General features: G+C 31.0%; 1 protein-coding gene across 1 annotated transcript in view; it reads left to right on the forward strand.

Annotated features, from left to right (window-relative positions):
- The first annotated feature begins 686 nt into the window (after positions 1-686).
- LOC148285679 (twitchin-like) overlaps positions 687-27,460 on the forward strand; it is a 263,782-nt gene continuing 237,008 nt past the window's right edge. The window contains 2 exon segments of the mRNA XM_088239054.1: positions 687-1,123; positions 18,555-18,787. Coding sequence (XP_088095180.1) covers positions 18,615-18,787 — 173 coding nt within the window. The 5' untranslated portion in view covers positions 687-1,123; positions 18,555-18,614.

The raw sequence follows: 27,460 nt of genomic DNA on the forward strand, positions 1-27,460 counted from the left end.
AATTGAAGGAATATAGATCTTCAAATATAGGCAGAATGGTAAATGTTAAACAGTGTGTAAAGTGGCCACTTAAACCAGCCATTGACAGGTCATAAGCCCTGTAGATGCCTAGACTTCTATATTACCTTCTCTTAAATTTGTTGATTTCATTAAATAAAAATATTCCTCTGTAAGTATAATGATGTTGGGCTGTAGTTGTTTTTAATTTGGGAATTAAGATATTACCACCTGTTCTAGGTCGCGTACTTACGTTTTGTGACTTAGAAATACTACTATTTATTTTATCTTTATGTATTTGAAGCAAACAATTCTTTTTATATAGCAATTTAATATCTAAAACCTTAATTTTTTTAATAACTGTTAAATTCCCTGGTAATCGGGGCTCAAGAGGTAATATAGCACTGACCCCCCATTTACACAAATAAGAATAATGTTATTGCAGTTTTGACTTAAGATCGGGTTGAACATGTCTGTGGTGGGAGCGATTATTAAATTTGAGGTGTTAGTCAGACCTCACGTGAATCTCGGATCCGTGCATGTCTGAAAATTCTTTTGATGTTTCGTCATAGAAATCACATTTACACCCGCACGCGTGTGTGTGTTATTGTGTACGTGTGGAAGTGTGCGTGGGAAGAAGACACCCACGATCGGTCGCCAAAAAGCTCACCTAGAAATTTAATTCCCTCAGTTCGAAATCGACAACGAAACAGAAAGAGCACCGCTCTATCGACGCTCGAAAACCGTCCTAAATTTGCCCGACATCGACTCGCATCGATCATCGTCGGAGAGAGAGCTCGTATTTGACGCGACTCGAAAATTGCGCGTAATCGTCGCGAATCCTCGAATAAATACTAAATTCGAAAGTGTTCCTTGCATTTTCGCGTCGCGGCTTTTTGCCATTTGAAATCGGCGCCGTTAATTTCGATGGTAAAGCTATGTTACAATTTCGAATGCGCTTGTATTTTGTGAATGTTCGACAGAAAATTCCAATTCGACAGTGACACTAAAGTGCGTAAGCCGTTTCCGAATTGAGGAAATTCGGGAATAAAGTTTAGAAGTTGGCGTCTGCGCCGCGGCGCTTCTGTCGCTGCTCTGCGGCTGGGAGGGAAACGACGAGAGGGGGGTAAATATTTTCGCGGTCTATTTTCAAACTGAAAGCACCTTGAAACTAGTTTCAGAGAACACGTAACTCTTTCAAGATTCGTACTGAAGTGATATGTGACTCACTTAGGGCCCGATTTTTTTATTCGTTCGTGCATATTATTTATTTATACGAAGATGCTTATAACAAAAAAAAACGTACCCCAAACTCCATGAGGCCAAAAGCCCTGTGTTGAGTTGAGATACAACATAATGGAAAGTGGAAGCATACATATTATTCTAGAATACCAAAATAAAAATTATTACATAAACATTATTATATTACAAAATAAAAAAATTAATACCCCCAAATGGTAAAACAACACAAAAGTATTATCAGAGGTTTAGTGCACTACTGTATTATCAGGATATTTTGTTTAAGTTATTCAAAATAAAATATTAAGTTTTATAAAAATAATTAAAAACTTTAATTGTTTTACTGTATTATCATCACATTTTATTACAGCAATTCAAAATAAATACCTACAAATGGTAAAACATTCAAGTATTATAAGAGGTTTAAAGCTTTGCTGTATTATTAGGATATTTTATTACAGCAATTCAAAATAAATACCTTCAAATGGTATAACAATCAAGTATTATAAGAAGTTTAATGCTTTACTGTATCAATAGGATATTTTATTACAGAAATTAAAAATAAATACATATAAATGGTATAACATTAAAGTATTGTAAGAGTATTATTAAAGTGCTGTAACGCGATCCGAAACGTCGGTAAAAATTACGAACGACACACGGCATAATAACCCAGAAAAACTTATTGTGCGTATTATAAGAGGTTTAGAACTTAACTCTATTGTAGGGATATTTTTTTTTAAGTAAATGAAAATGAAATATTAAGTATTATAAAAATAATTAAAGAGGTTTAGTGCTTTACTGTGTTATTTTGATACTTTATTACAGTAGTTTCAACAGCAACAACGAACCATCACGCCGTTTCTCCGTAGGAGAAGGCAGAGAGGATAGAACGCCATATCACTCTGTCTTTGCATACAGACCTCGCTTCCTCTACAGTCATTCATCTTCTCATGCGCGCACGCCGGTTATTCCTACTCTTGACATCTCCATCTTCGAGTATTTGATGGACTCGATCGTGCCATGTCTTTCTCGATCTTCCTCGTTTTCTGCATCCATTAACATTCGCATTGCAGATCTTTTAGCCGTTCTTTTGCTGTCCATTCGCTCTACACGTCCAAACCAACGCAGCACCCCTTTCTTGATTCTGTCGATAATGCATGTCTCAGCCTTACATGGTTCACGGATCTCGACATTTGTGCACCTATCATACATCGTTTTACCAGACATTCGCCAGAGGGATCGCATTACAACAGCATTTAGCCTACTTTCATAATTATTTTTCCAATTCCATACTTCGCTCCCATACATTAGAGTTGGAACTAGAGCTCCGTTGTGAACTGCAGATATTTTTATGCCCACGGGAATTAATGTCCGAAGGGTAATGAATTATGGGTTATATATAAGTTTTTTCGAACTACGTGTAATCAAATTTTAGTTAGTGTTAAATTATAGTCAACAATATTTTGAGTTTGTCCAAATATTTGTAGACAAGGACTGGATTCGACTCCCTGGGGAGCTGTGTTCTGCATATCGGTTGTAATATGTTGATATAAACAGCTCCCAAGGGAGTCGAATCCAGTCCTTGTCTACAAAAATTTGGACAAACTCAAAATATTGTTGATAAATCCACCTGGTCCATGAAGAAGTATAGAAATTGAAAAAGTAACATTTTCAGGCGTTGCCTAGTCTAGTATGTAGGTGAAATAATTCAATAGAGTTGGCATGTAATATGATTATTTTTAAAATAATAATATGACATATTTAAATTTGTTGCAACAGAGAGGGAAAACATTTATATGGGAGTCTAGGCATTTACAGGGCTTATGACCTGTCATTGTCTGGTTTAAGTGGCCACTTTACACACTGTGTAAAATTCACTATTCTGCCTATGTTTGAACATCCACATTTTCTCAACTCTCAACATCAACTGATGAACAGCACGTCGAGGAAATCAAAGATTTGGTACTCTAAAATCGTCAACTGACAATTAAAGATCTCGTTTGTACGGTTGACATTTCAATTGAATCAATCCAGACCACTTTGAAAGATGTTTTTTGCCCAAACAGAGCGAAATCTCGTTTGGTGCAAAAAATATTTTTTTTTTGGAAAAACAAAAAACAGCATCGCTTTGAAGTCTGTGAAACAATGTCTTCTGACTATCGGGACAAAATAAAATGCATAATGACTGCAGATAAGTTTTGGATCTATCCAACAAGTGACTCAAAAAAACCGACAATCGATCGAATCCGTGCAAAAAGTGAGTCAAGACCGAAAAGATCACGCCAAAGTCGTTTAAAATCAAGATCATGTTAACAATGTTTTTGGGTTATCCTCGTGTGGTCCATTATGAATTTCTTCCGCTGGGCCAAACTTTTCACAAAGAATATTATTTGATCATTATGGAACGCTATACGTGAAGATATTTGCAAAAAAATACTAGAATTATGGCAAATCTTGGCTTTTGCACCACGATAATGCACCATCTTACATAGCATTGGTGCTTCGTGACTATTCCGCCAAAAATTCAACTCATATCGTTCTAGATCCATCGTATTTGCCTTTTTTAGCACCGTGTGACTTCTGGCTATTTCTTTAGCTAAAAAAACTGCTCTGGAGACACCGTTTTGACACGATTAAAGAGACAAAAGCCGAATCGCTGTTCGCTTTGAAGGCATTTTAAAAATTTACTTTAACAATTGTTTCGAGTATTGGAAAAAACGTTGGCAAGTGTTTTGAATCGGAAAGGGAGTACTCCGAAGGCGATGAAATAGATTGAGAAGAATAAATAAAGATTTTGAAAGTAATAAACTTTTTAATTTTTTTTATCACAGTGTTATGTATCATCCTCAGCGGTCTCCGTGGTGTAGTGGTCAAGACGCTTGACTCACGCACGGAAGGTTCCGGGTTCGATTCCCGGTGAGAACACAAAAAATAAAATGTAATTTTTCTCAAGCCTGGTTGTTCTGTAGTGTAATTCACCACTGTAATTGGGCCTCCTGGCCTGTTGTGGTGCAAAAAAAATGAAATGAATAGAAATTAAATGAAATCATTTCATCAAGAACAATCAGATTGTTAAACGGCAAAACTAATTAAATTAACAATTTCTCCCTGATACCCTGCGAGCGAAGTCGCGGGTAAAAACTGTCATCCCTAGTTTGACAAGAGGCAGTATTACCAAAAAAATATCTAGTTCTGTCACAGTAAAAAACACCCATTGAACTTAGCTATGCAAAAACACAATTTTGAAAAGATTAGATATTGGTGTTATCAGCTGCAGTAAGTTTAATTCTTTGTTCTGTTGAAAAACAGCCAGTAGCTCAATCACAAATAACTATCGACTTGCTTAAAAACATGCTAAGCATTTGAGCGATCACAGTGAACTATAATGAACGTGCATACGTTATCGCAGTCGTAAGTCGACGCGTGTGTAATTTCTAAGTCAACGCTCGTGTCGGATTGTATTTTGTTTGTTTTTGCGTTTACTATAAAAAATAATACAATATATTGCATTTTCAAAGTAGTAAGGAGTATCTAATAATGAAAAGGGGAAAATTCAATTAAAATTACTATGGCGACTGCTTTTCTTGACATTTAGCTCGCCAACCGCCGGCTTAGCTCTTAATAGACTGGTAAATAATCACTTTGGGCGCGGTGATGTAACATCGTGTTACCACTAGTAAAAGACGGAATATTCTAAAGTTCAGACATTTGAAAAAAAAAATAACATGGAAAAATTATGTTTAATAATTCCTTTTTCATAATTTATGCGAAAAACATATAATTTAGCGCTGTTACAGCAAAATAAAATAAAAATCACAAATACGCCGCTCATGTTACGCGTGCGCATCCCTCATTACTGTCATCAACCGACTGAAGACTAAATCTGTTTTAGACAACACCCGCCGCAGAGCGGCGTCTCTATCTTCCTTGTTATGACTTCTATCTTCGTGCTCTCTCTTGTATAAGATATCTGTATAGATGTGTTGCTGAATTAGCGGACATTCATTCTTCGCGTAGCAAGGCGCGTCCAGAAGAAATTTCTAAAATATATTAATTTTAAACTTCATATTCCAGCTGCTTTATTTAATTATAATCAATTGTTGTCTTCAGCAAATCTTTTAAGACTTTCTGATAGAAGAATCCTAGCTGACCTAATATTACTTTTTAAGGTGATCAATTCATTAATTGACTGTCCAGATTTGCTGGAGTTGGTGTGTTTCCGTGTACCTGGTCGACATACCCGCCACAAATCTCCTTTTTGTTCTGCAAGTTCTAGAACCAACTATCACATGCACTCGCCTATCCCTAGGCTCCATAGATATGCCAATCAGTATGAGAACAAGGCTGATATATTTGGTTCTGGGCTTGATAGTTATAAAACGAGTCTGATTTCTTTTTTTCTCTCGCAATATTATTCTTAAACATTTCTTTATATTTGAAAATGTTTTTCCCTTTTTTTGTTTTTTCATATTTATGTATTTATTTCGTTAATATTTTTGGTTGCTTATGTGTATTTACCTACTTGTTACTATTGTTATGGTTATGCAATTTTATAATTTTTTGTTATGTTTTTATTTATGTATTTTTTTTTCATATTTATGTTCAATATATGTTAAAGGCAATTTATGCCGTTTAAGTAAAATAAATAAATAAATTTAGTTCTCTTAAACAAATTAAAGTTGATAAATACATACGCATTTTGATTAAATTAAATAATTAATTTAAAAACACATGTAATGTTTAAATATAGAATGTCACCTCATACATACAAAGTTTGAATGAGGTTTATTCAATATTAGATCTGGCTTAACATATTACAACAGAGATGAGGAACATTTAAGAGAAGGTAATATAGAAGTCTAGGCATCTACAGGGCTTATGACCTGTCAATGGAGTTGAGATTCATATAATTGAATTTATGCAGGTGAGATTCATATGATTGAATTATTTCACCTGCATACTAGGCAACGCCTGAAAATGTTATTTTTTCAATTTCTATACTTCTTCATGGACCAGGTAATTTATCAACAATATTTTGAGTTTGTCCATTATTTCACCTGTACAAATTTTTAAATTTTTAAACTTCTTGGACCAGTTGGTTTTATTGCAATATTTTGAGCTATTCCAAATGTTTGTAGACAATATACTGTATTTCGATCAAATGAATCTCTTTCCAACAATAAGGTTTAATCTCTTTAACTTCAGTAAAATCTACAAATGGACGAATTGAAGAAATATGTTACATAGTGTGTAATGTGGCCGCTTGAACCAGCCAATGACAGGTCATATGCCCTGTTAATGTCTAGGCTCCCATGTTCCCTTCTCTAAAATGTTCTCGTGGTGAGTGGTCAGTGCGTTTGCCTACCGTACAAGAGGTCTCGGGTTCAATTCCCGACATGGTTAAGATGAATTATTTATTTAAAAAGGTGTTTTACACTAGAATATTGCATAATCCCTGGACTGTCACCTGAACCGTAAGACTGATCATCTTACCTTCATTTAACAAAAATGATCAAGATTGCTGCGATTTGTGTACCAATGAAGTGCCCTATGCACCATTAGGTGCGGAAAAGGAATGATTATGGTGAAAATGTTCTCTATGCACGTTGTAATTTTTAATCTGTGTTATAAAAAAAAAAAAATATATGCATTTTTAAAGTTTTTTATCAAAGTAAAAAACATTCCAACGGTTGTGTAGATTTGATTATTCACTCATTTCACAAAAGTGCGATTCACTTTCCTATGGCCGGCCGCTTTCTGTATAACTACGTTCCATTGTACACAGTTCAATGTTTGATTTGTAATTTGAACCTAAGTATTTATAACTTACAAATCACTTGTCTATATTTGTGGATTTTTTGTCTAATATGAGTCATATTTAGAATGAGTTAAAATAATTTGGCATCTGCGCCAGACACTCTCTATTTAAAAATCTATGTAGATATAGCCATTGTGCGGATTACAATCATCGATACCTATATTTCTCTGTCCCCTCACAGTGGTGCATAGAGCACTGTGTTGGCACGGCAGTTGGCGCGTATTCGGATAATTTTATATAACGTAAAGTTTACATAACATAACGCTTCAGATGCCAGTGCAGAAGCTCAATCACAAATAACTATCGACGTGCTTAAAAACATGCTAAGCATTTGAGCGATCACAACGAACAATAATGAACATGCTTAAGTTATCGCAGTCATAAGTCAACGCGTGTGTAATCTCTAAGTCAACGCTCGTGTCGGTTTGTTTTTGTTTTTCTCGATGCTGCTTTTAAATAATATTTTTAATTCTAATAAAAACATAGAATTTTGAAAAAAAAAACATAGCTAACATGAACACGATCGCAATATTAGAGAAAAACCAGTAAAAATTAGACTCTCATTTAGAAAAAAACTCATGTCACAAAATTCAATTTTCAAAAGCAGTAAAAAAAAATATGATATGGGAAAAAACAAACAAACACACCTGTCATTGTTTCCCCGTAGCGGTAGGCGTAAATTAATACAGTTCACTAGCGAATAATCGGCGTTTACTATAAAAAAATATACAAAATATTGCATTTCAAAATAGTAAGGAATATTTAATACAAAAAAGTGAAAATTAAATTACAATTACTATGGCGACTGCTTTTCTTGACATTTGGCTTGCCACGATAAATAATGAATAAATAAATGAAAATAGCAGTTTTGGAACATTTTTGATATTTACACAGGTGAAATTCAAATATGTGATTGCGCAGCAGGATTATACGTCGCGAAACGTAAATATTTTGACATTTAATATTAGGTGTTCACGAATGTTGCATTGTTATCGCGAACACGATAAACAACCTCAGTGAGAAATTGTTATCACGTCGCTTAGTAGCACGTCAATATTTATTTGTGATTGAGATACAGGTGGTCTTAAATGGAAACCTAAAATTTATTTCATTTAGCAAGCATGGAGAATCTATGACATTATTCACAATATTATATTATAGTGTGACAACATCAGCTACTATGCGTCTAGTTGAAAGGGAGGATATATGCAAATTTTCTAATAATAAATTATACGATATCTCAGAAAGACTATATCTAGTTTACATATCCTAGGAACTTTCTCTGGACTCTCTCTGAGTTATCAATATATCCATTATATTTAATTAAAACATTAAATTTGTTAAAAATTAACGATAGAAGAAAAATTAAAGAGCTTTTAAATTTATTCAAAATTGTAAATTCAATATGGGATTACCCTGAACAACCTCAGGGTGCCTGGAAGAACGACTAGACAGGTGCCACCGTTTTGTAGCAACAATCCACGGACAGTGTATACTTGTAATGCCGTATTAAATAGACTCCACGAACGCGGCAATAGTTATTCCCACGTATCTTATATATTTGGTGTAGGGTATTGTTCCTATATAACAGACCTTTTGAACTTTTTCAAAGATGGTAAATGGTAATTATATTTATTTATTCATGCATTTCATAATATATATATAAATACGGTTTTTTGTTCACTTTGCCTAGCTGTGTGAAACAGTACTTGTGATTTTCTTGTTGTTTTACTGAAGAATGTCTTATAAATCTCGTATAATTTTTGGTTTAATTTTTTTTAAAATAAATCTTGGGTATAAGGAAATTCATGTTTTTTTTAAAAAAAAAACATATTAAGCCAAATATGTTAGTATTTATAAATGTTTGTAAAAGGCAGATTTGCCGTTTATGTTAATAAATTAAAATTACATAAATAGGCGACTAGATTTGAGAAGCATATTGTAACGGAGACCTCACCAGTTTTTTTTCTTTGGAAAAACATTAGTAAATTTATAAACAATTTATATTACGATATAGTGTATGAGTCCAATTAAAGTTTTTCACGATATTATAATACTTTTTGTTGAAATTTTAATGAACAGATTAAAAATTAAAATATGTACGAGTATGTAATAATATTTAAAGAATATCATACGAGAAAGTTTAATGAAATAACAATGATTTCGTTCCCAAAGCGTTTGGAGGGATAAAAAAAATAAGAAAAGATTAGGATAAAAAAGAAAAAGGAGGGATTCTGTTGAGGAAATTACCGTTTAAATGCGTATAAATAATAGAGACAGGAGAATAACGTGATATTAATACATATTTTATGAACACTTTGAGCACCGACTGAATACACATAGAATTTACCCTGTGCCCGGCCAATTTTTGTGAAATTTCATGCTTTGTGAAGGGTTTTTTAAAAGTGACATAATTATAAAAATACTAGATTACAACAATGGAAACTTATAATATTTATTTGAAATAATTAAATAAGTCATTTTTGTATGATAGTTTTGCCAACATTGGCCTTTATGGAGAGCCACATTTCGCATTGCAATGTTCGCACATATACAGGGCCTCACTCCTTTTTTGTGCGTTGTATCCCGGAGCCGTGTAAACACGTGATTATAATAACCGTGCGTTGTGTCCCGGTCCCGTGTTTTCACGTGGTTTACCAGCAGCAAAAAAATACTAATAAAAGTCACTAGATGTCAAAAAAAGGCACTTTTTTAGACTGCTGGTAAACCGGGTAAAAACACGGGATCAGGACACAACGCATGGTTATCACGTGTTAATCACGTGTTAACACGGCTCCGGGATACAAAGTCTTCGGACATCTATCTCCCTTTGTTAACCATGGAGTTGATACAGTGCTTTATTAATTAATAGTGCAGTGATTAATTCAAAATATAGAAACAGGACGTGCGAATTGAAGAATTATTTTTTCCAGAAGTACTTTGAATATTTAATGGTAGTTTATCCAGAGAATGCGCATCTTGAACATATAACTTTTAATATTTTACCGTTTTTGCTTGTATATGTAATTTTTAATACTATTGAAATGTTATTTGTGTTGTTTTTATACTTTTTTTAGCTTGTAAACATAATTTCAATACGTTTTTGACAAAAAAAATAAACTGTATTGGGTGTGCGCATTATTTTGTTAATAAAAAAAAAAATATTTTGTACTAGTTCAGTTTGTATATATAAAAACATGTAATTTTTAAACTTTTTATATTTTTTAAATTTTCTTTCCCAGATTGCATAATGTAAACATCATTTTGAATTTATTTCCATGCCTAGTATTATGTTTATTTTGTTATTTTTAAATATTTTTCATACCCTTTTTAATTTGTAGTATATCATAATTTTAATTTTTCTGCTTTTGTAAATAATATTATAGTTTAAAATATAAAAGCGTCTTTAAATAAATTTGTTATCTGTATGTCCCTTAATGAGTTTTTTTTTTAAAACTCCTTGGGAATATTGTATATAATTATGTATAATATGTTTTCAATTTTAATAAAAAAAAAATTTAGTTTTTTATTACTTACTTCTTGGCATGAACACTTGACAAACTTACTACTATGCTCTATTTTTTGTAAATTTATTGATATCATTCTAATTTTGCTAGAATTCCACTCGTCCATGCGCTTTGTAGCTGCACGATGATTGGTTATCTAGCTTTCATATATCAACTTTAAAATACCTAAATTCCGTAAATGGGGTCAAGAATTCCAATCGTCCATGCGCTTAGTAGCTGCAAGATGTGTTGTAATCTTATTCCTTTTTATTATTCATATTATTTTTTATTTTTTTAAGTATCATTAATCCACTAAATTTATTTGTCAATTTTTAAAATGTGTAATGGGGGCTAAATTTTTAAGTGTCTATGCGCTCTGTAGCTGTTAGACGTCCTGTAATCTAGCTCCTGTCTGTTATAATTTTTGATTGATCTTAATTGAAAACGAGGAACTAGAATACCAACCGTCCATGCGCTCTGTAGCTGCAAGACGTACTGGGATATTTATTAATTGTACAGCGCCCTTGAGGTGATTTTCACAAAAATGGCGCTATATAAATTATACAACTATATATATATATATAAAGTGTTAAAGTAGTTCTAATATTTACTCAAGTTAGACAGTCAAAGCAACTTTTTATTTAATTTTTATTTTATGTGTATGATATAATAAATAAATTAATAAATACGAATATCATTGAGAAAAGACTGGGGAGATCAATTTATCACGAAAATTTCAAGACACATGCGTTTCGTGGCTACAAAATTTGGCATTAATCTTAAAACATGTCGTAAAGAATCAGAAAGATGTGTCACATGCCAAAAACGATTAATATTTTAAAAGATCTTTTAATATTTTTAGAGATTTTGACTGCTCCATCATTAGTTTGTCCTGACACTGACACACTGACGCCACTTTTCCATATCACATTTCGTAAAACTTTTCGTCTTCATATTTTATTTATTTATTTATTTACCCCTTTCATCAAAAATACAATTTTACGTTCACTTTGCCCAGCTAACAAGGGTACATACCCCGTTCCAAGCCAGGCAATTACATTATAATATATGATAATAGTTAACCAATTAATAGAGAGCACAAACTAATAAAATATAAACTTACTCGTTTACACATTTTGATACATATACATTCTCACAAACACATATAAACACATATATACATAATGCGCGGTCCGTTCATAGAACGCATGGAATCATTGGTTCCCCTACATTTTGACAAATAATGTTTATAAAATAGCATATTTAATTAATTAATTATCCGTCATAATACCTAACATTAAGATTACTATAAACAAATTATCTAATAATAATTTGATTAATAATCGCGATAAATTGTGAAGGAATTTTACTGTCGCCTTAAAAAAATATGTTAAAAAGCAACGTAGCCCACCCAGCACACCCATTTACCAGCGCTGTCAAGCGCGTACTGATCGACAAGTACTTGCTACCGGCTGGCTGGGTATCGATTTAAAGAACGATCGCGATGGAAGCAAATTCGAAATTCCGGCAGACTAAAATTCTCACTACGCAACGGAAGCAATCGAAACATACCAATACATTATTTTCTATGTAGTTTAGATGCGATGCGAACGCAACGCCGCGCAGCACATATGCGATTTTAGTATTTTGACGCTAAACATAATATTACAATTATTATTTTGTGGTGGAGTAGGAATACAAAATAAAATGTACAATTTAATTCAAACATTACATCAATATAATGTTGATTTGTCATAAGAAAAAAGTTTATTTAGTGTATTAAACTTACATTTATTGATTTTTCGGGTTCAAATAATGACCAATTATTTTTCGTTGAAAGCCCATGTTTTTAACAAGATAATATTTATTTTGGTTTCACTGCATTTTAGTCAAATAAAATATAATTCCACAATGTACTTCGCAGTTTTTTATTATAGTATATATAGTGAAGTTGGTTAATTTGTTATTACAATTTATAACTAGATATGTAATTTTTTATTTTATTTCTAATCATATTTATAAAGTATTTAGTTTGTCTTTATTTTTTTCAGGGCAGTGTATATTATTATGTACCAATTGTATTGTATATTGTAATTATGTACCACACACATATATACACATGTACATACACACACATGTACATACACCCATGCGCATACACATACATACATTCATAAAACATAGACAATTTATTTATAATGCGAAACTTCATGATCTGTATAAATATATTTTAAAATTTTATTTTCGACATTCAGTAAAAATCTCCAATCCGTGGTATGCATCAACTTTTCTAACTCCCTACAGGGTGACTGGTACTGAACCCCCCATAGAAAATTCGCACATAGAGAGGTCATCTGCTAATTATTGGATCTTACTTTCACTAGCTAAAGTTTTATAGTTTGAGAGATATGTCAATTTTTATACTTTATTGAGACTTCTCAAAATTTTGACCTTCAAGCATTCAGAACTTTATGTTTTTTTCATTATTTTAGTATTTTTTTATTATTTGTTGGTAGTCACAAATATTTGTGATTAAAATACGTTAAAACTTCAGTCAAACTATGGTTAAAAAATAAGATATTACGCTTTAAAAAAAAATACTTAGAAAAAAAAAATACGTTCAAATTCAACATGAAATTTTAAAAAAAGTACGGTGTTTTAATAATTTATTTTACTCTAAGTTGGTTGATAAGTTTGTCACATTTTTTTTAAGGCGTACTATCTTATATTTCAATCCTAGTTTAAGGGATGTTCCGGCATATTTTAATCACAAATATTTATAACAAACAATAATAAAACACTTTTATTTAAGTGTTGTTGTTTTTTTAATGATGTGCTTTGGCCTGGGCATTTTTATATTATGGGCGAAAGAACGGCTAAAAACATGTATGAAACGAATGTTGAAGGATACAGAAAACGAGGATGACCGAGAAATAAATCAAACCCAACAAATACTTGAAGATGGACACGTCAAAAGTCGGAATAATCGGTGCGTGTGCATGAGATGTATAAATATATAGGAACCGAGATCTGAATTCAAAGACAGAGTGATATGGCGTTCTATCCTTTTAGCCTACCCCTACGAGCAAACTGCGTTGTGGTTAGTTTGATTGTTTATGTTTAAATTTTTATTATAATTAGTATTGACTTTTTATTGTTATTCACTAGTTTTGATTTTAATGGCATTGCTTAATTTAATATATCATTTAATGAAAAACACAGGTAACAAAAAAGGTCCTACCTTGACACAGAAAATTCTCAGCTAGTCGGGACCTGAAACAAAGAACATTAGTTTATTGGAAAAACAGTGAATAAAAAAAAGTTAACAGATAAAAAATGCAATTGTCCAAAAACACGGTTACAATTTGTAAATTGATCACTCTGAACAACCAACGAATGGACATACGCCTGCCTCAATATGTACTATCACTTAGATTAAACTCACTTAAAATATTTGCCATCTATTTTGTAAATTTTAAATTTAAAAAAAAATATATATATTTAATGAATATCAGTTATTTTTTGTACACACTATAATTCGTTAATTTCATGAGTTAGCGTTGTTCAACTACAGGGTGTTTCATACGTGACTTAACATTATTTTTTATAATTAGTTTTTAGTGTCATGTCACCCTGTCGTTTGAACTATGTTTTCTCTCTATTCCCTTATCTCTTTTTTTAGAATTATGTCAGTGCATAGGGTACTAGACTGCGAGAATTAATCTATAAAACACAATCCGAATCATATTTTTAAGTTTTTGCATAAATATAATTCAATTAACTATGTTGATAATAATTAGTTTTTAGTTCAAAACCGATATAAAAATTTGTTGAATGGAATATTAACAAATATTAAAATAAATTATTGGGTGTCAACATAAGAAATGTCTGTTTTTTTCGAAATGAAGAGAGATCAAATTATATTTTAATTTATACTTTTAATTTTTGGTATTTATTAATTAATTTTTTTCCATAATAAACAAAGATTAAGAATAAAATAATGTGACCTTACTGGGGTCACCTATGCCAAGGACACTTAAACATATACTTTTTAAAAATATTTTTACATGTGAAAATAAACAAAGAAGACTTAATTAAATTACAAAGTTAATAAACAAAATGTTTAGAATCTTTTAAACACTACGTATTTAAGTTTATATTTTATTTATGTACACCTTTACTATTCATATTATTATTTTTATTATTTCATTTAAAAAAAAAAAGAAAATATTAGCGTTCTTATAATTTACCCAAATATTTCTTTTTTTGGGGCCATTTTCAACGAGTTGTAAATAACTCACTGTAAGAAAATGAGAATCAAGTTGTCCGCAACACTAGCCACGGGACCACAACCCGATTCGTATAAAACGTACAATAAATGAACAGAAACACAACATAAACCATACATTTGTGGAGCAGTTTTTTCAATATTAGTTTAGGCGAATGAGACAGTCCATTTTATTTCTACCCAGCTCCACTATCCAGTGTCGCCAAATTCCTCCATGGACTGGCGGCGGACTTCTTTAAAGCTGGATTCCAAAAGTGGATTAGTCGTCAACAAAAATGCGTTGAAAACTCTGGTGGTTATGTTAAAAAATAGTTAAGAAATTAACCTTTCTAATGATGTATTTTTCAGTTTAAATAAAAAATGACTTAAACCTGAAAAAAATTGAGAACCTTTATTTTTTTACACAACCCTCGTATTTTAAGGATTCTTCTAAAGCACCATAGTTTTAATGCTTCAGTTCTTTTTGTGGTAGCTTGAGTAAGAAAAATATTTTAGAATTATTCATTCTCGACTGAGATATTTTCGTCTAGTATCTATTTTCAATTCTTAAAATAGCCACATTCAGTACGGTTTGTTTATAAAAAGGGTATTAGTATTTGGCAAGCCAAGAATAGACGCAATGTAAACATTTCGATTTGTACATGCCAGCCAGAATATCTAGATAAATATAATGCCAGTTTTACATCAAGCCATTAAGGTATTTTCGTCAGTTTTTTTTTATATCAACTACGTTTTAAGGCCGTTTTAAATTAGGCATAAAATGATACAAGATCTTGCACAAGTTTCGCTCAGTTTTTTTAACAATAATTATTGTGCCAAATCCGGGCCATTTAATTAGCTGTATTACACTGGGTAGTTTCTTGCGCGGAAGCATGCGCAGTACTGGTGGTTTAATTTAAGCTGGCGCGTTCAGATAACTCACACTAACGCATTTAAAATCTACACGATGTTGATTTAAAAAAAAATAAAAATAAATAACAAAATGTGCTATCTTTTTTTGAAATTCGGTGTTGGATTAGAGGGTTGTGTATATAAAAAAATTACAATGGGCTAAGAAAATTTAATGTTAATTTACTAAAAAAACTTTGTTTCATTATTTTATATTTTTTAAATCCTTTTTTTTTTTAATGTTGCATTTTACTAATTATAGTCCTTCCGAGAACAAGAGGCAATTTAAATTTGAAAAAAAAAAAAAAAATTACAGTAATATCCTCTAGGACTAGAATGCAAAGTTGTGTAGATTATTTTAAGTATATACATAAGAAGATTTATTTTTTATCAATAAGTGTGTTTACATATTTTTTCCGATATAATTTGTACTGTGCATTTTAATTACACTCTATTAATCATTACTAAGATGAACACAAAATATCAAATAAAAAACATGCTTGTTTAAAACTAAATACTTGTAAATATACGACATTTTCTTAAGTAATTGTTTTTTTTTCGCTCAAATCCAAAAGAGATTTTTAAAAGTATTATTTATAATAATATATAACATCAAGATTTTTTAAATCAGTATTCTGTACATTAAAAATGTTTTTGTGTAAGTTTTGTGAAAGCGCCATCACTACATAATCGACCTATTCATGATTTGATCGAATGAAAATACCTCCATATTTACAAACCAGTATTTTTATTCCATAACTTATATTTTTGCGATAGTATTATGTATGTCAAGTATTACGTTGAAACGAAAAAACAATGCTACCCATTTATTACAAAACAAAGTGCTTATTTAATAAAGTTCAATGCACATTATAAAATTAATAATAATTGGACTGATTTTCTTACTGAAATACAAAATGACAGCCGGTTTAGTGCAAAGAATTAACTTTTTATAAAACTTTAAGCTATGATTGAGGGCCAAAGGTAGTATAAAATATTTTTTCATTACGAGTAATCCAAAAGGCAACTTTTTAGACCTCTTTCATTTCAAAATTCGGAACAAAAAAATATCTGTCCACCCTCATGACCAACACACCTCATAATCTTGTCGGGAGGTATTGGACATGGGTGAAATGGGTGTGGTTGTGACTCTTAAAGAACTGTTTAGTAACTCTTGCAGCTATATTAAATCGCGATATGGTCTTGCTGGTATAGGGCATAATAGAGATAATAATGTCGTAAATGTTAAGGAACTATTTAGTAACTCTCACAACATGACTAACTCGCAAGATGATACTTTTTTTAAATTTTTTTTATTTTTTATTAAATTGAAAACATACTATACATAATTGTATACAATATTCCCAAGGAGTTTTAAAAAAAAAAACTCATTTAGGGACATACGGATAACAAATTTATTTAAAGACGTTTTTATATTTTAAACTATAAAAACTAAAGAATAAGATTACAACACGTCTTGCAGCTACTAAGCGCATAGACGATTGGAATTCTTGACCCCATTTACGGAATTTAGGTATTTTTAAGTTGGTATATGAAAGCTAGATAACCAATCATCGTGCAGCTACAAAGCGCATGGACGAGTGGAATTCTAGCAGAGTTAGAATGATATCAATAAATTTACAAAAAAGAGAGCATAGTAATAAGTTTGTCAAGTGTTCATGCCAAGAAGTAAGTAATAAAAAACTAAATATTTTTTTTATTAAAATTGAAAACATATTATACATAATTATATACAATATTCCCAAGGAGTTTTTTAAAAAAAACTCATTTAGGGACATACAGATAACAAATTTATTTAAAGACGTTTTTATATTTTAAACTATAATATTATTTACAAAAGCAGAAAAATTAAAATTATGATATACTACAAATTAAAAAGGGTATGAAAAATACTTAAAAATAACAAAATAAACAGAATACTAGGCATGGAAATAAATTCAAAATGATGTTTACATTATGCAATCTGGGAAAGAAAATTTAAAAAGTTTAAAAATTACATGTATGTATATATACATACTGAACTAGTACAAAATATATATATATATTTTTAATTAACAAAATATGCGCACGCCCAAAACAGGTAAATTTTTTTATCAAAAACGTATTGAAATTATGTATACAAGCTAAAAAAAGTATAAAAAAAACACAAATAACATTTAAATAGTATTAAAAATTACATATACACACACACCACACACCTATGGCCCGCATGTGTCGGGAATATAATATATACTGCCGAAACAATAAAATTGACATTTTTCATGATACTCTCTCAGCTTTTGCGAATAATCTCTTAGGAATAAATCTTATTCAATAAGTACACACGTACAACTTATTTTTTATTGCATTGTATCCCGTATAAACAAAAATATTAAAAAATATGTATTACAACTTAACGTATAAATCTATTTTGTGTAATTCTATAATTGAAGATATATATGCATGTTAAATTATTTCGACGAATGCTTTAAATTGTATGTTTTCTAGTATGTATCTTTGTTGAATTACCTAATAAAATAAAATAAAATATAAATAAAATAAATAAAATATACAAGCAAAAACGATAAAATATTAAAAGATATATGTTCAAGATGCGCATTCTCTGGATAAACTAACATTATTTATTCAAAGTACTTATAAGTGACAATCATATCATCTCCACCGTATACTGCCGGTATACGGTGGAGATGATATGATTGTCACTGTTAAGGGACTGCTTAGTAACTCGCAAAATGACTAACTCGCAAAATGACTAACTGGCAACATGACTAATTCGCAAAATCTCTTTGTCCAGATAATTTGGGCGAACAGCCCCTCCCGAGGCGTGGCAGTGCCGGTATAGGGCACAGTGGAGATGGGTGTGGTTGAGGACTTCGCCCCGAGCTTCACGCAGAAGCCGCAACTGCGCCAGGAAGACGATGGCAACAAGCTGGTCTTCGAGTGCCAGCTGCTGGGCTCCCCGCAGCCGGAGATTTGCTGGTACAGAAGCGATGAGCTACTCAAGGAGGATAATAGGACACAATTTAGGTAAGACATTCACGAAATATTTTAGCTTGTAATTAAAAGTTGATTTTTATTGCAGCGGATACCTCGGCTTTTTGATATTATCGCATAAACCACCCGTGCATGAAGAAGCGGATAAAGCCTAGGCTTACGTAGCAGTTGACAAATTTTATAACTAAAATGCCTGACACCGCTCACCCTTCCGCTCCCCGCACATTTATCATGCGATGAAAACAATTTTCCAACTTTTTATACCTCTTCTTTTACCAGGTAGTTAATTCAACAATGTTTGAGTATGTCCAAATGCTTGCAGACTGGCTGGTTTTCCTCCCTAGGGAGTTATTCGTATTTAAATTAAAATTTATATCCATATTCTCTTCTCAATAATGTGTTCCCTCTATGTTTTTTTAAAATATTTTATTTATGTATTGGGGGTATCAACAGTAATACGTGTAACGAAAATATAACAAATAAAATATACAGAGAATAAAACCAATGACAGATATCCACAGACATACATTAAATACACGTACAATACATACTAGTGTGTTAGTGTGAGTGTAAGTGAGTGAGAGGATGGGTGAGTGGGTGTTATATTGAAATGAGGGTGGACATGTGTGTAAATATTGCACAAGTGTCAAGTGTCGAAAATATAAATATATAAATAAAATATTAAGAATTAGAGATAAAATAAAATAAGATAAAATAAGACTTTATTATTGAAACTAAGTATAAGACAAAAAAATATGTTTTAAGACGCGAATTTTAAATGTTATTTTTTCACAATCAAATGGATCAATAAGGGAAAAGTTCAAATTATATTCACGAGCAAAACGTATCACTTTCTCAGATTCTATTGAGAGAATTCAGAATAAATTTCTTAGATATATTAATTTTAAGATGGGTTTTTCTACTAATCAATTAAATTATAACAAAATTTTTGACTCTCTTAAATTAACCAAATTGCAAGAACGAAGAACATCGACCGATCTTACGACTTTATATAAAATAATTAAACCAATGTTTGATAGCCCCGATCTACTGAAATTGATTTCATTCTATGTACCACCTAGATTAAGCAGAACATCTACAATATTTTATTGTCAAAATTCTCGAACGGTAGCTCAATATAACTCACCTATTGTTAGATTACAGAATACCGGGAATGAATATGCATCACATTTTGATATATTTAGTTTATCTCGCCTAACTTAAAAAATAAAGTGACCAACATATTTTTATCAAAAAGAGCAAATCATCTTCAGAAGATTGGGTTGGAATAGTTATAATTTGATCGATTAATGTATTTTGCTATTGTATAATTTTATTTTATGTATTTCAAGTAATTAATAATGTGTACAGTACGAGTATATTAATATTTCATACTCGATTTTTTAAAAATAATTTTATTTTTAAGCACTCTTTATACCACATATATGTAAATGTCAGAAATGCCGTATATAAATAAATAAATAAATAAAGTATAAGTGGAGAGTTATGGGCATAGTTCGTACGAACTGCTGGCACATGAAATAGAGAGCTCGACGTGCGACGGGTGCGGTTGCAATAAATTTAAATATGAATAACTCCGTAGGGAGGAAATTCAGCCAGTCTGCAAGCATTTGGACATACTCAAACATTGTTTAATTAATTTGAATTTGAACACATTAAAGTTACGTTTAATTCTTTCTGATTACCTCTACAGAGGAATGGCGTGATGGTTTAATTTTTTGTTTGAAAACTTTCTGCAATAAAACCACTCTTTTCAAATAATAACTTCGCTTGCAAGTTCGTAAATCTGTTCTCAAAATGCACGTTTTACGGCTGCAATAAATGTTATGACTGCATCTGAATATAAGGCTTATTTATTGGGGTAGTTTTCTTCCAAGAAGGTGTTATAATTAGAATAAATAAGGACACTCAGAAGAAATTACCCAGTGGGGAACGATTAATGGGATTTCTGACGTGAAATAACAGCTTAAATTTGCCAAAATATCCTGTTTTAATATTTGTTTGGAAAGTTCAAAAACACTTTTACAGAGATGCGTCAGAGTAATTTTCGCAGAAAGGCGTGAAGATTGTGATACTATTGAACATAAAACGACAATGTTTTGAGTTTGTCCAAATTTTTGTAGACAAGGACTGGATTCAACTCCCTGGGGAGCTGTTTATATTAAAATATTACAACAGAGATGAAGAAAATTTAAGAAAAGGTAATATAGAAGTCTAGGCATATACAGGACTTATGACCTGTCAATGGCTGGTTTAAGTGGCCACTTTACACACTGTGTAACATTCACCATTCTGTCCATATTTGAACATCTATATTCCTTCCATTCTTTCATCTGTTGTCTTGAATCTCACCCGCATAAATAATGGTTTCAGCTCTTTAACTTCACAATCATCAACAGATGAAAGAATTGAAGGAATGTAGATGTTCAAATATGGGCAGAATGGTGAATGTTACACAGTGTGTAAAGTGGCCACTTAAACCAGCCGATGACAGGTCAAAAGCTTTGTTAACGCCGAGACTTCCATATTCCCTTCTCAAAAATGTTTTCCCTCTCTGTTGCAACAAATTTGAATGTGAATGACTCCCTTAGGAGGAGATCCAGCAAGTCTGCAAGCATTTAGACATACTGAAAACATTGTTGGATTTCGGATTTTTATTTCGAAAGTGAACTTTGGTGAATAAATTAGCTTATTGCGAAAATTTCTGCATTTTGATCTTCAATAACGCAAAAAAGTGGACTCTAACGAACGGATATTTTTATTTATTTATTCATTTCAAATTACATTTGTATACATATTTACCAACATATATGACTTTTTAGGCTGTGTCTGTGTGGAGCCATAATAATTAGCAATAAATGAAAGTAAAGTTAACTAAAATAATTTTTAATTTCGTAAGATACTATACAATAATTTTTAAAAAAACAATTAATCCCAATGCAAAAAATAATACGAAATATTTTGGTTTTAATAATTTTGGATGATACAATAATAAAATTCACGACTAAATTTAAAAAAAAATAGCAATCCAAATAAAAGAAATAACATTAAAAACTTGTAAAAGTAATAGAATATAAGTCATACCTATAAAGTAACAAACAAACAGAATATTCATATCATAAAAATTCATCAATACCATAGAATTAAGTATAGTCCAGAAACCGCATACGCACATCAAACAGAAGGCGACTAAATTACTCATAAATGAGTCGCTCAGTACGCGACTCCTGATTTGAATTCAACTATGCCGTGTTGTGTCCCTTTAAAGTGTAGAAATACTGCTAGGATCTCAAAGAAACAGGATGGTATCACATTCTATGTGTAATTAGCAAATGAATGTGTAAGTAGCAAATGCATTACTTAAAAATTTAATTATTTTTACATCTGTCTACTCTGTTGTGTCAATCAATATTTCCGCGTGCACCGTAAAATTTTAGAGGAATTAACAGATTCCTTTTTAAAAATATAATTGTCTTGATGTCGCGATCTAGCAAAATTACGTGGTGACTTGACCAGCTAAAGTGGGGAAAGGGGGGGGATTTTTAGACACAGTCCGATGTATTTCAATATGATTCTACGCTTCTTCTGGACTTATCTTAATTCTATGCATGACATTCTCAACCATAACACGCGTAATTAAAAAAATCTTAACCGTGTTATGATTAAAAAAAAATTCCATCGTGCAACATTAAGCGGCGACATCACGAATCCACGCGGTGAAAGTGGGGCACAGTGGGGGGATGTTTGGACACAGTCCGATGTATTCAAATATGATTCTACGCTCCTTCTGGTCTATTCTCAATTCTATAATTCTATTAATACATTTAGTATTAATAAAATTTTTATTTGTGTTAATTAATTTAAATATTATCTATGCAATATTATCTAAAAACCCAGTGAAAAGAAATAAATGGGTCAAAATTATAAGGAACACGTAATTGAGATTCACAAAAAAACTAATTTTGAGTGTTAACATTGAAATGCAATCTTTTTTATGTACCAATAATGATAATGCTTCAATTTTGGTAGCATATGCATGCTTGCTGAATGCAGCCCTGGTATAAATAAACTATCATAGTGGCGATTAAACCAACTGGCACAAAAAAAAATAGTGTAAAATTCACTCGGAGAAATGTTAGGAATTAACTGCAAAGTAAAATTATATTTAATAAAGAACTCACCATCAAACATATCTTGAGGACTATCCTGGAGACGAAACACGAAATCTTCAATGATCACCTTACACCAATCAATAAACTACTTTAAAAAAACTGTAGGAAAACTTTGAAAAGCAAATATTACGAATACTGTTGGATCCGTGATTTGGGTATATTTTCAAAGAAAAAACAAGATGTCACCGCAAATTCCCATCACCCAAGAGCAGATTTACACAAAATATTGTAATTATGTTTCTATATTTATCAATTTATTTTTGTCTTTTCAGCGCTTCGTTTAATTTTGAATTTAAATAAGTCACTTTAATCGCCATTACAAAAACTATGTTTCAAAATACAAATTGTTATTGTCACGATTCCACGTTTTTTGCGAATTTAGAAGTGCATCGAATTATAATAGGTGGAAACCGCGCACGCGCATCAAACTAAAGCCGACTAAACTACTCACAATTTATGATTTTTTACGGTTTGGCCATTAGTTCTCTGTAGACGTCGCTTAGTACGCAACTGACGATTTAAATGCATCCAATTATGTCATGTTGTGTCGTTTTTAAGTATCAAAATACTGCTGGGATTAAAAGGAAATAAAATGGGATCACATGTCTGTGTAAGTAGCGAATTCGCAAATAATATTATTTAATAATTTAATTATTTTACCGTCTGTCAGATTGTGAAATTAAACAAGATGGAAATTTTTACCCGGCTTACTATAAGCCTTAGTTTAATATTAAACGGTATTAATTTATTTAATTACTAAATTATTATTTAATGTTTTTTTATACGTTTGCCTAATAAATGCACATGTTTTTTTTATAGTCCAATCAGTAAAATATTTTTTGGAGTAAAAAATAACATGACCCAATATAAACGTGTATTTGTGTTGTGATTTTTTAATTTTAAATTTTTCTTTTACAATATTTGAGTTTGTCCAAATGTTTGTATACAAAAGTCTGGGGCTATGTATAGCGTGTGAGCTCGCCAATATATGACAGTAAAAAAAATATTGTCTTTGAATTTCCTAGAGTTTTAACCATCGAAAAAAAAAGAAGATTGCAAATCAAATAAACAGACAATGGAAATTTGATGTGTATTATTTTAATAGATTGTTTATAAGAGAAAAATACATAGAGAAATATGCATTTTTATTTTTTGTAATAAAAACAGTCTAGTGAATTCGAATAAATAAAAATACGCTTTATATTAACAATATTAATTAAAATGCAAAAATAACATTGAATACTTAAAAAATAAATATTACTGAGTGTTACAAACATAATTTAAAAAACGGATAGCGATTAAAAGTAAAAACTATCTTTAGTTTAATTCTTATAGCGATAAATACATAAACGTTATAAAACAGGAGTTATACAAATACAAAAATAATATTGTAACTAAGTGGCTACCTACACGGTTAAATTTCGAAACACCACGCAATTTCTTATCTCGACTACGCTATGTAAAATGAAAAAAAATATTTAAATTAATAATTTCATCACGTCATGAAGTCGCCCCTGGGTAGCGCCTGCTAACGTCAATCAACAAAAACATCCTCGTTTTAATTACAATATTTCGGCTACGCCATGAATCTCTTTTTTTAAATAATTTCTCACGTCACAAAGTCGCCCCTGGGTAGCGCCTGCTAACGTCAATCAACAAAAACATCCTCGTTTTTATAACAGTATTTCGGCTACGCCATGAATTTCTTATAAAAAATGTCAAAACGTCACAAAGCCACTCTCTGAGTGTCGCTACTGACATCATTTACAAAAACATAATTATTTGTGCTTTTTTCAGGTACGCAACATTTTTTTTAAATACACCTACCTAACCGATAAAATACTATTAGTAATTAAACCAAGGTGTGCTTTAAAGTTCCGTATGGCCAAATAATATTATTTATTATTAGAATATTATTGACATGTAGTTCAAGCATTGCTGCATTCACGTTGCTTTACTTCTGAGAGCTCAACTGCCATGTTTTTCTATGGTTATGTTAATGTCATCTGTCATGTATTGGCGAGCTCACAGGCTATACTTACGCCTGTAAAAGATAATATGGTATTTTTTAAAAATAGTAATTAAAAAAGGAAATAAAAAATATAAAAAACACAAAAAATCCCTGATTATTAAAGGGCAAAAAATATATCATAGAAAAAAAGAGTTCATATCTTTAGTTCATAACACACGATTCCTTTTTTGACTTGATCTATTTAAATTACTTATATATGATATATCAAAGTAAAATAAATATAACCACTTTGTTTTTAACCATTGTTTTTTCATTGATTGATTGATTTGGTGTTTATTTTGTAGAACTCCATATTTAAACTTATAATTAGAAATCAAACACTGATTTGAGTCTACTGAACACTTTATTTTATTTTTACAAATATAAACATATAAAAATAAAAACTTCGTGACAATTGTTTTGCCTTATTAGGGCATTTTCAAACGAATGTGAAGATTATTTGGATTGAATGTCCTTATATAGTTATATAATTCAAGGTACTTAAGTAGAAAATAAAAATAATCTTATGAACTATAGCATGTACATTAATCATAATTGAGGGAAAAACCGATGGTTAAGGGTGAGGCTAAGTGTTTAATAGGTAATGGGGAATTTAGGTATTTGTATTTGAATTTCGGGGAAAATATAATAAAGTAAATATTTATTGACATACAAGTATGTATTGTGAGATAATTAATGAAGCCTTATAGTTTTGTAAATTTAGATAATTGTTGTCGAAAAAATATCGATAGTATTATAACAGGTTGCTGTTCAATTGTCACGAAGTTATTATTTTTATATGTTTATATTTGTAAAAATAAAATAAAGTGTTCAGTAGACTCAAATCAGTGTTTGAATTCTAATTATAAGTTTTTATTGTTTTTTCTTTCAAGGACCGGTTTCAAGGCAAACAAGCTTCTTCGTCAAGGTTTACGTAACTAATGAATTATTTCCAATTTTATTTTTATCATGTTTACTAAATACTACACGTGGAGTCAATAAATTAAGTTTTATTTTTTCCGTAAAAGGGTGGTAATTTGAGATGAATATTTTCGAAGCTAGACAGGAGTGGACTAAAATAAATATTGTTTATTTGGCTATTCATATTTTTTTTTCTATTATAAATCGCTTTTTTAATTTCTTAGATTTCTAAGTTATCTTATTTTAAAGTTGATCGGTGAAAAAAAAAAATTAATAATATAAAAAAACTTTTAAGTAAGTTCTATTATTCATTTCATTAATTTATTTATACTTTTACAATGTTTGTATTATTTTTTAATATATATTAATGTTCCCTCACTGAGGTGACAATAATTAACCACAAAGTTAGTTCTTCGAATAAAAAATGTATGTGTTACTCGTATATCGTTCGCGGTCTAGCAATCGGGTTGTGGTCCCGTGACTAGTGTCTCGGACTCACGGCTCAAAAGTCCGTGGTTCGAAACCCACTGTACCCTATCTTGATTCCCATTTTCTTTTAGTGAGATATTTACAACTCTTTGAAAATGGCCCTAAAAATGAAATATTTGGGAAAATGATAAGAACGCAAATATTTTATTTAAAAAAAAAACACTACGCGGCCACTTCACGCATGCGCGCAGGCAGGGTGTCGCGCAGGGGGGGGGTAGTTGAGAAACTTTTGTTTGGACACTTCTACACGCTTCCTGGGGTGGTATTCTGAATCTTCTCTACGCCCTAGAGAGTGGTTAATTTCAGTGGTTAATTAAACGTCAACAGATGTATAAAACTGTTAAAAAAATCAGATAAAAACAAATGTGGTTTCGTTAACTTAATCTAATTAAGTGTTTTGGGTAATGCTCAAGATCACAATTTATGTTTTTAATTAAAATGGTTATGTTTGATTTCACGTGTTCATATTTTTTTGACGTTATTTCACCAATGTGGCCAAATATAAAGCAAAGTGTAAACGCGTGCAAAAAATAAAAATCCGTAAATTCATTACTCTCCAGGGGGTAGAGAAGATTCAGAATACCACCTCAGGTATTTTATACTTCGATGCTTGCCTAGTACAGTGAACGCAACGTGTATTTACGTACCAGTGAAATATATTTCTACCCAAACGATTAGTTTATTAATAAACATTTTAATTTTGCCGTAATTGACCACTCATTAAAAAAATCGTTATATGAATTATTTTTAATTCGTTATATAAAATCATAGAATTAAGAATAGTCTAGAAACCGCATACGCACATCAAACAGAAGGTGACTAAACAACTCATAAATGAGTAGGTTTACATTTTGACCCATTAGTTTCTTTGTAGACACCCCTCTGTACGCAACTCCCGATTTGAATTCAACTATGCCGTGTTGTGTCCTTTTCAAGTGTAGAAATACTGCTAGGATCTTAAAAACACAGGATGCAATCACATTTATTTTATTTTATTTATTTTATTTTATTTTATTTGGGAAATCAACAGTTCTACAAACATATTTTTAGTAAACAAACAGATATAGTGAATAAACTCAGAACTAATAACAG

Source organism: Micrasema longulum, unplaced genomic scaffold (assembly GCF_059751315.1).
Source record: "Micrasema longulum isolate JH-2025_06_02 unplaced genomic scaffold, ASM5975131v1 h1tg000014l, whole genome shotgun sequence".
NCBI classification, from domain to species: domain Eukaryota; kingdom Metazoa; phylum Arthropoda; class Insecta; order Trichoptera; family Brachycentridae; genus Micrasema; species Micrasema longulum.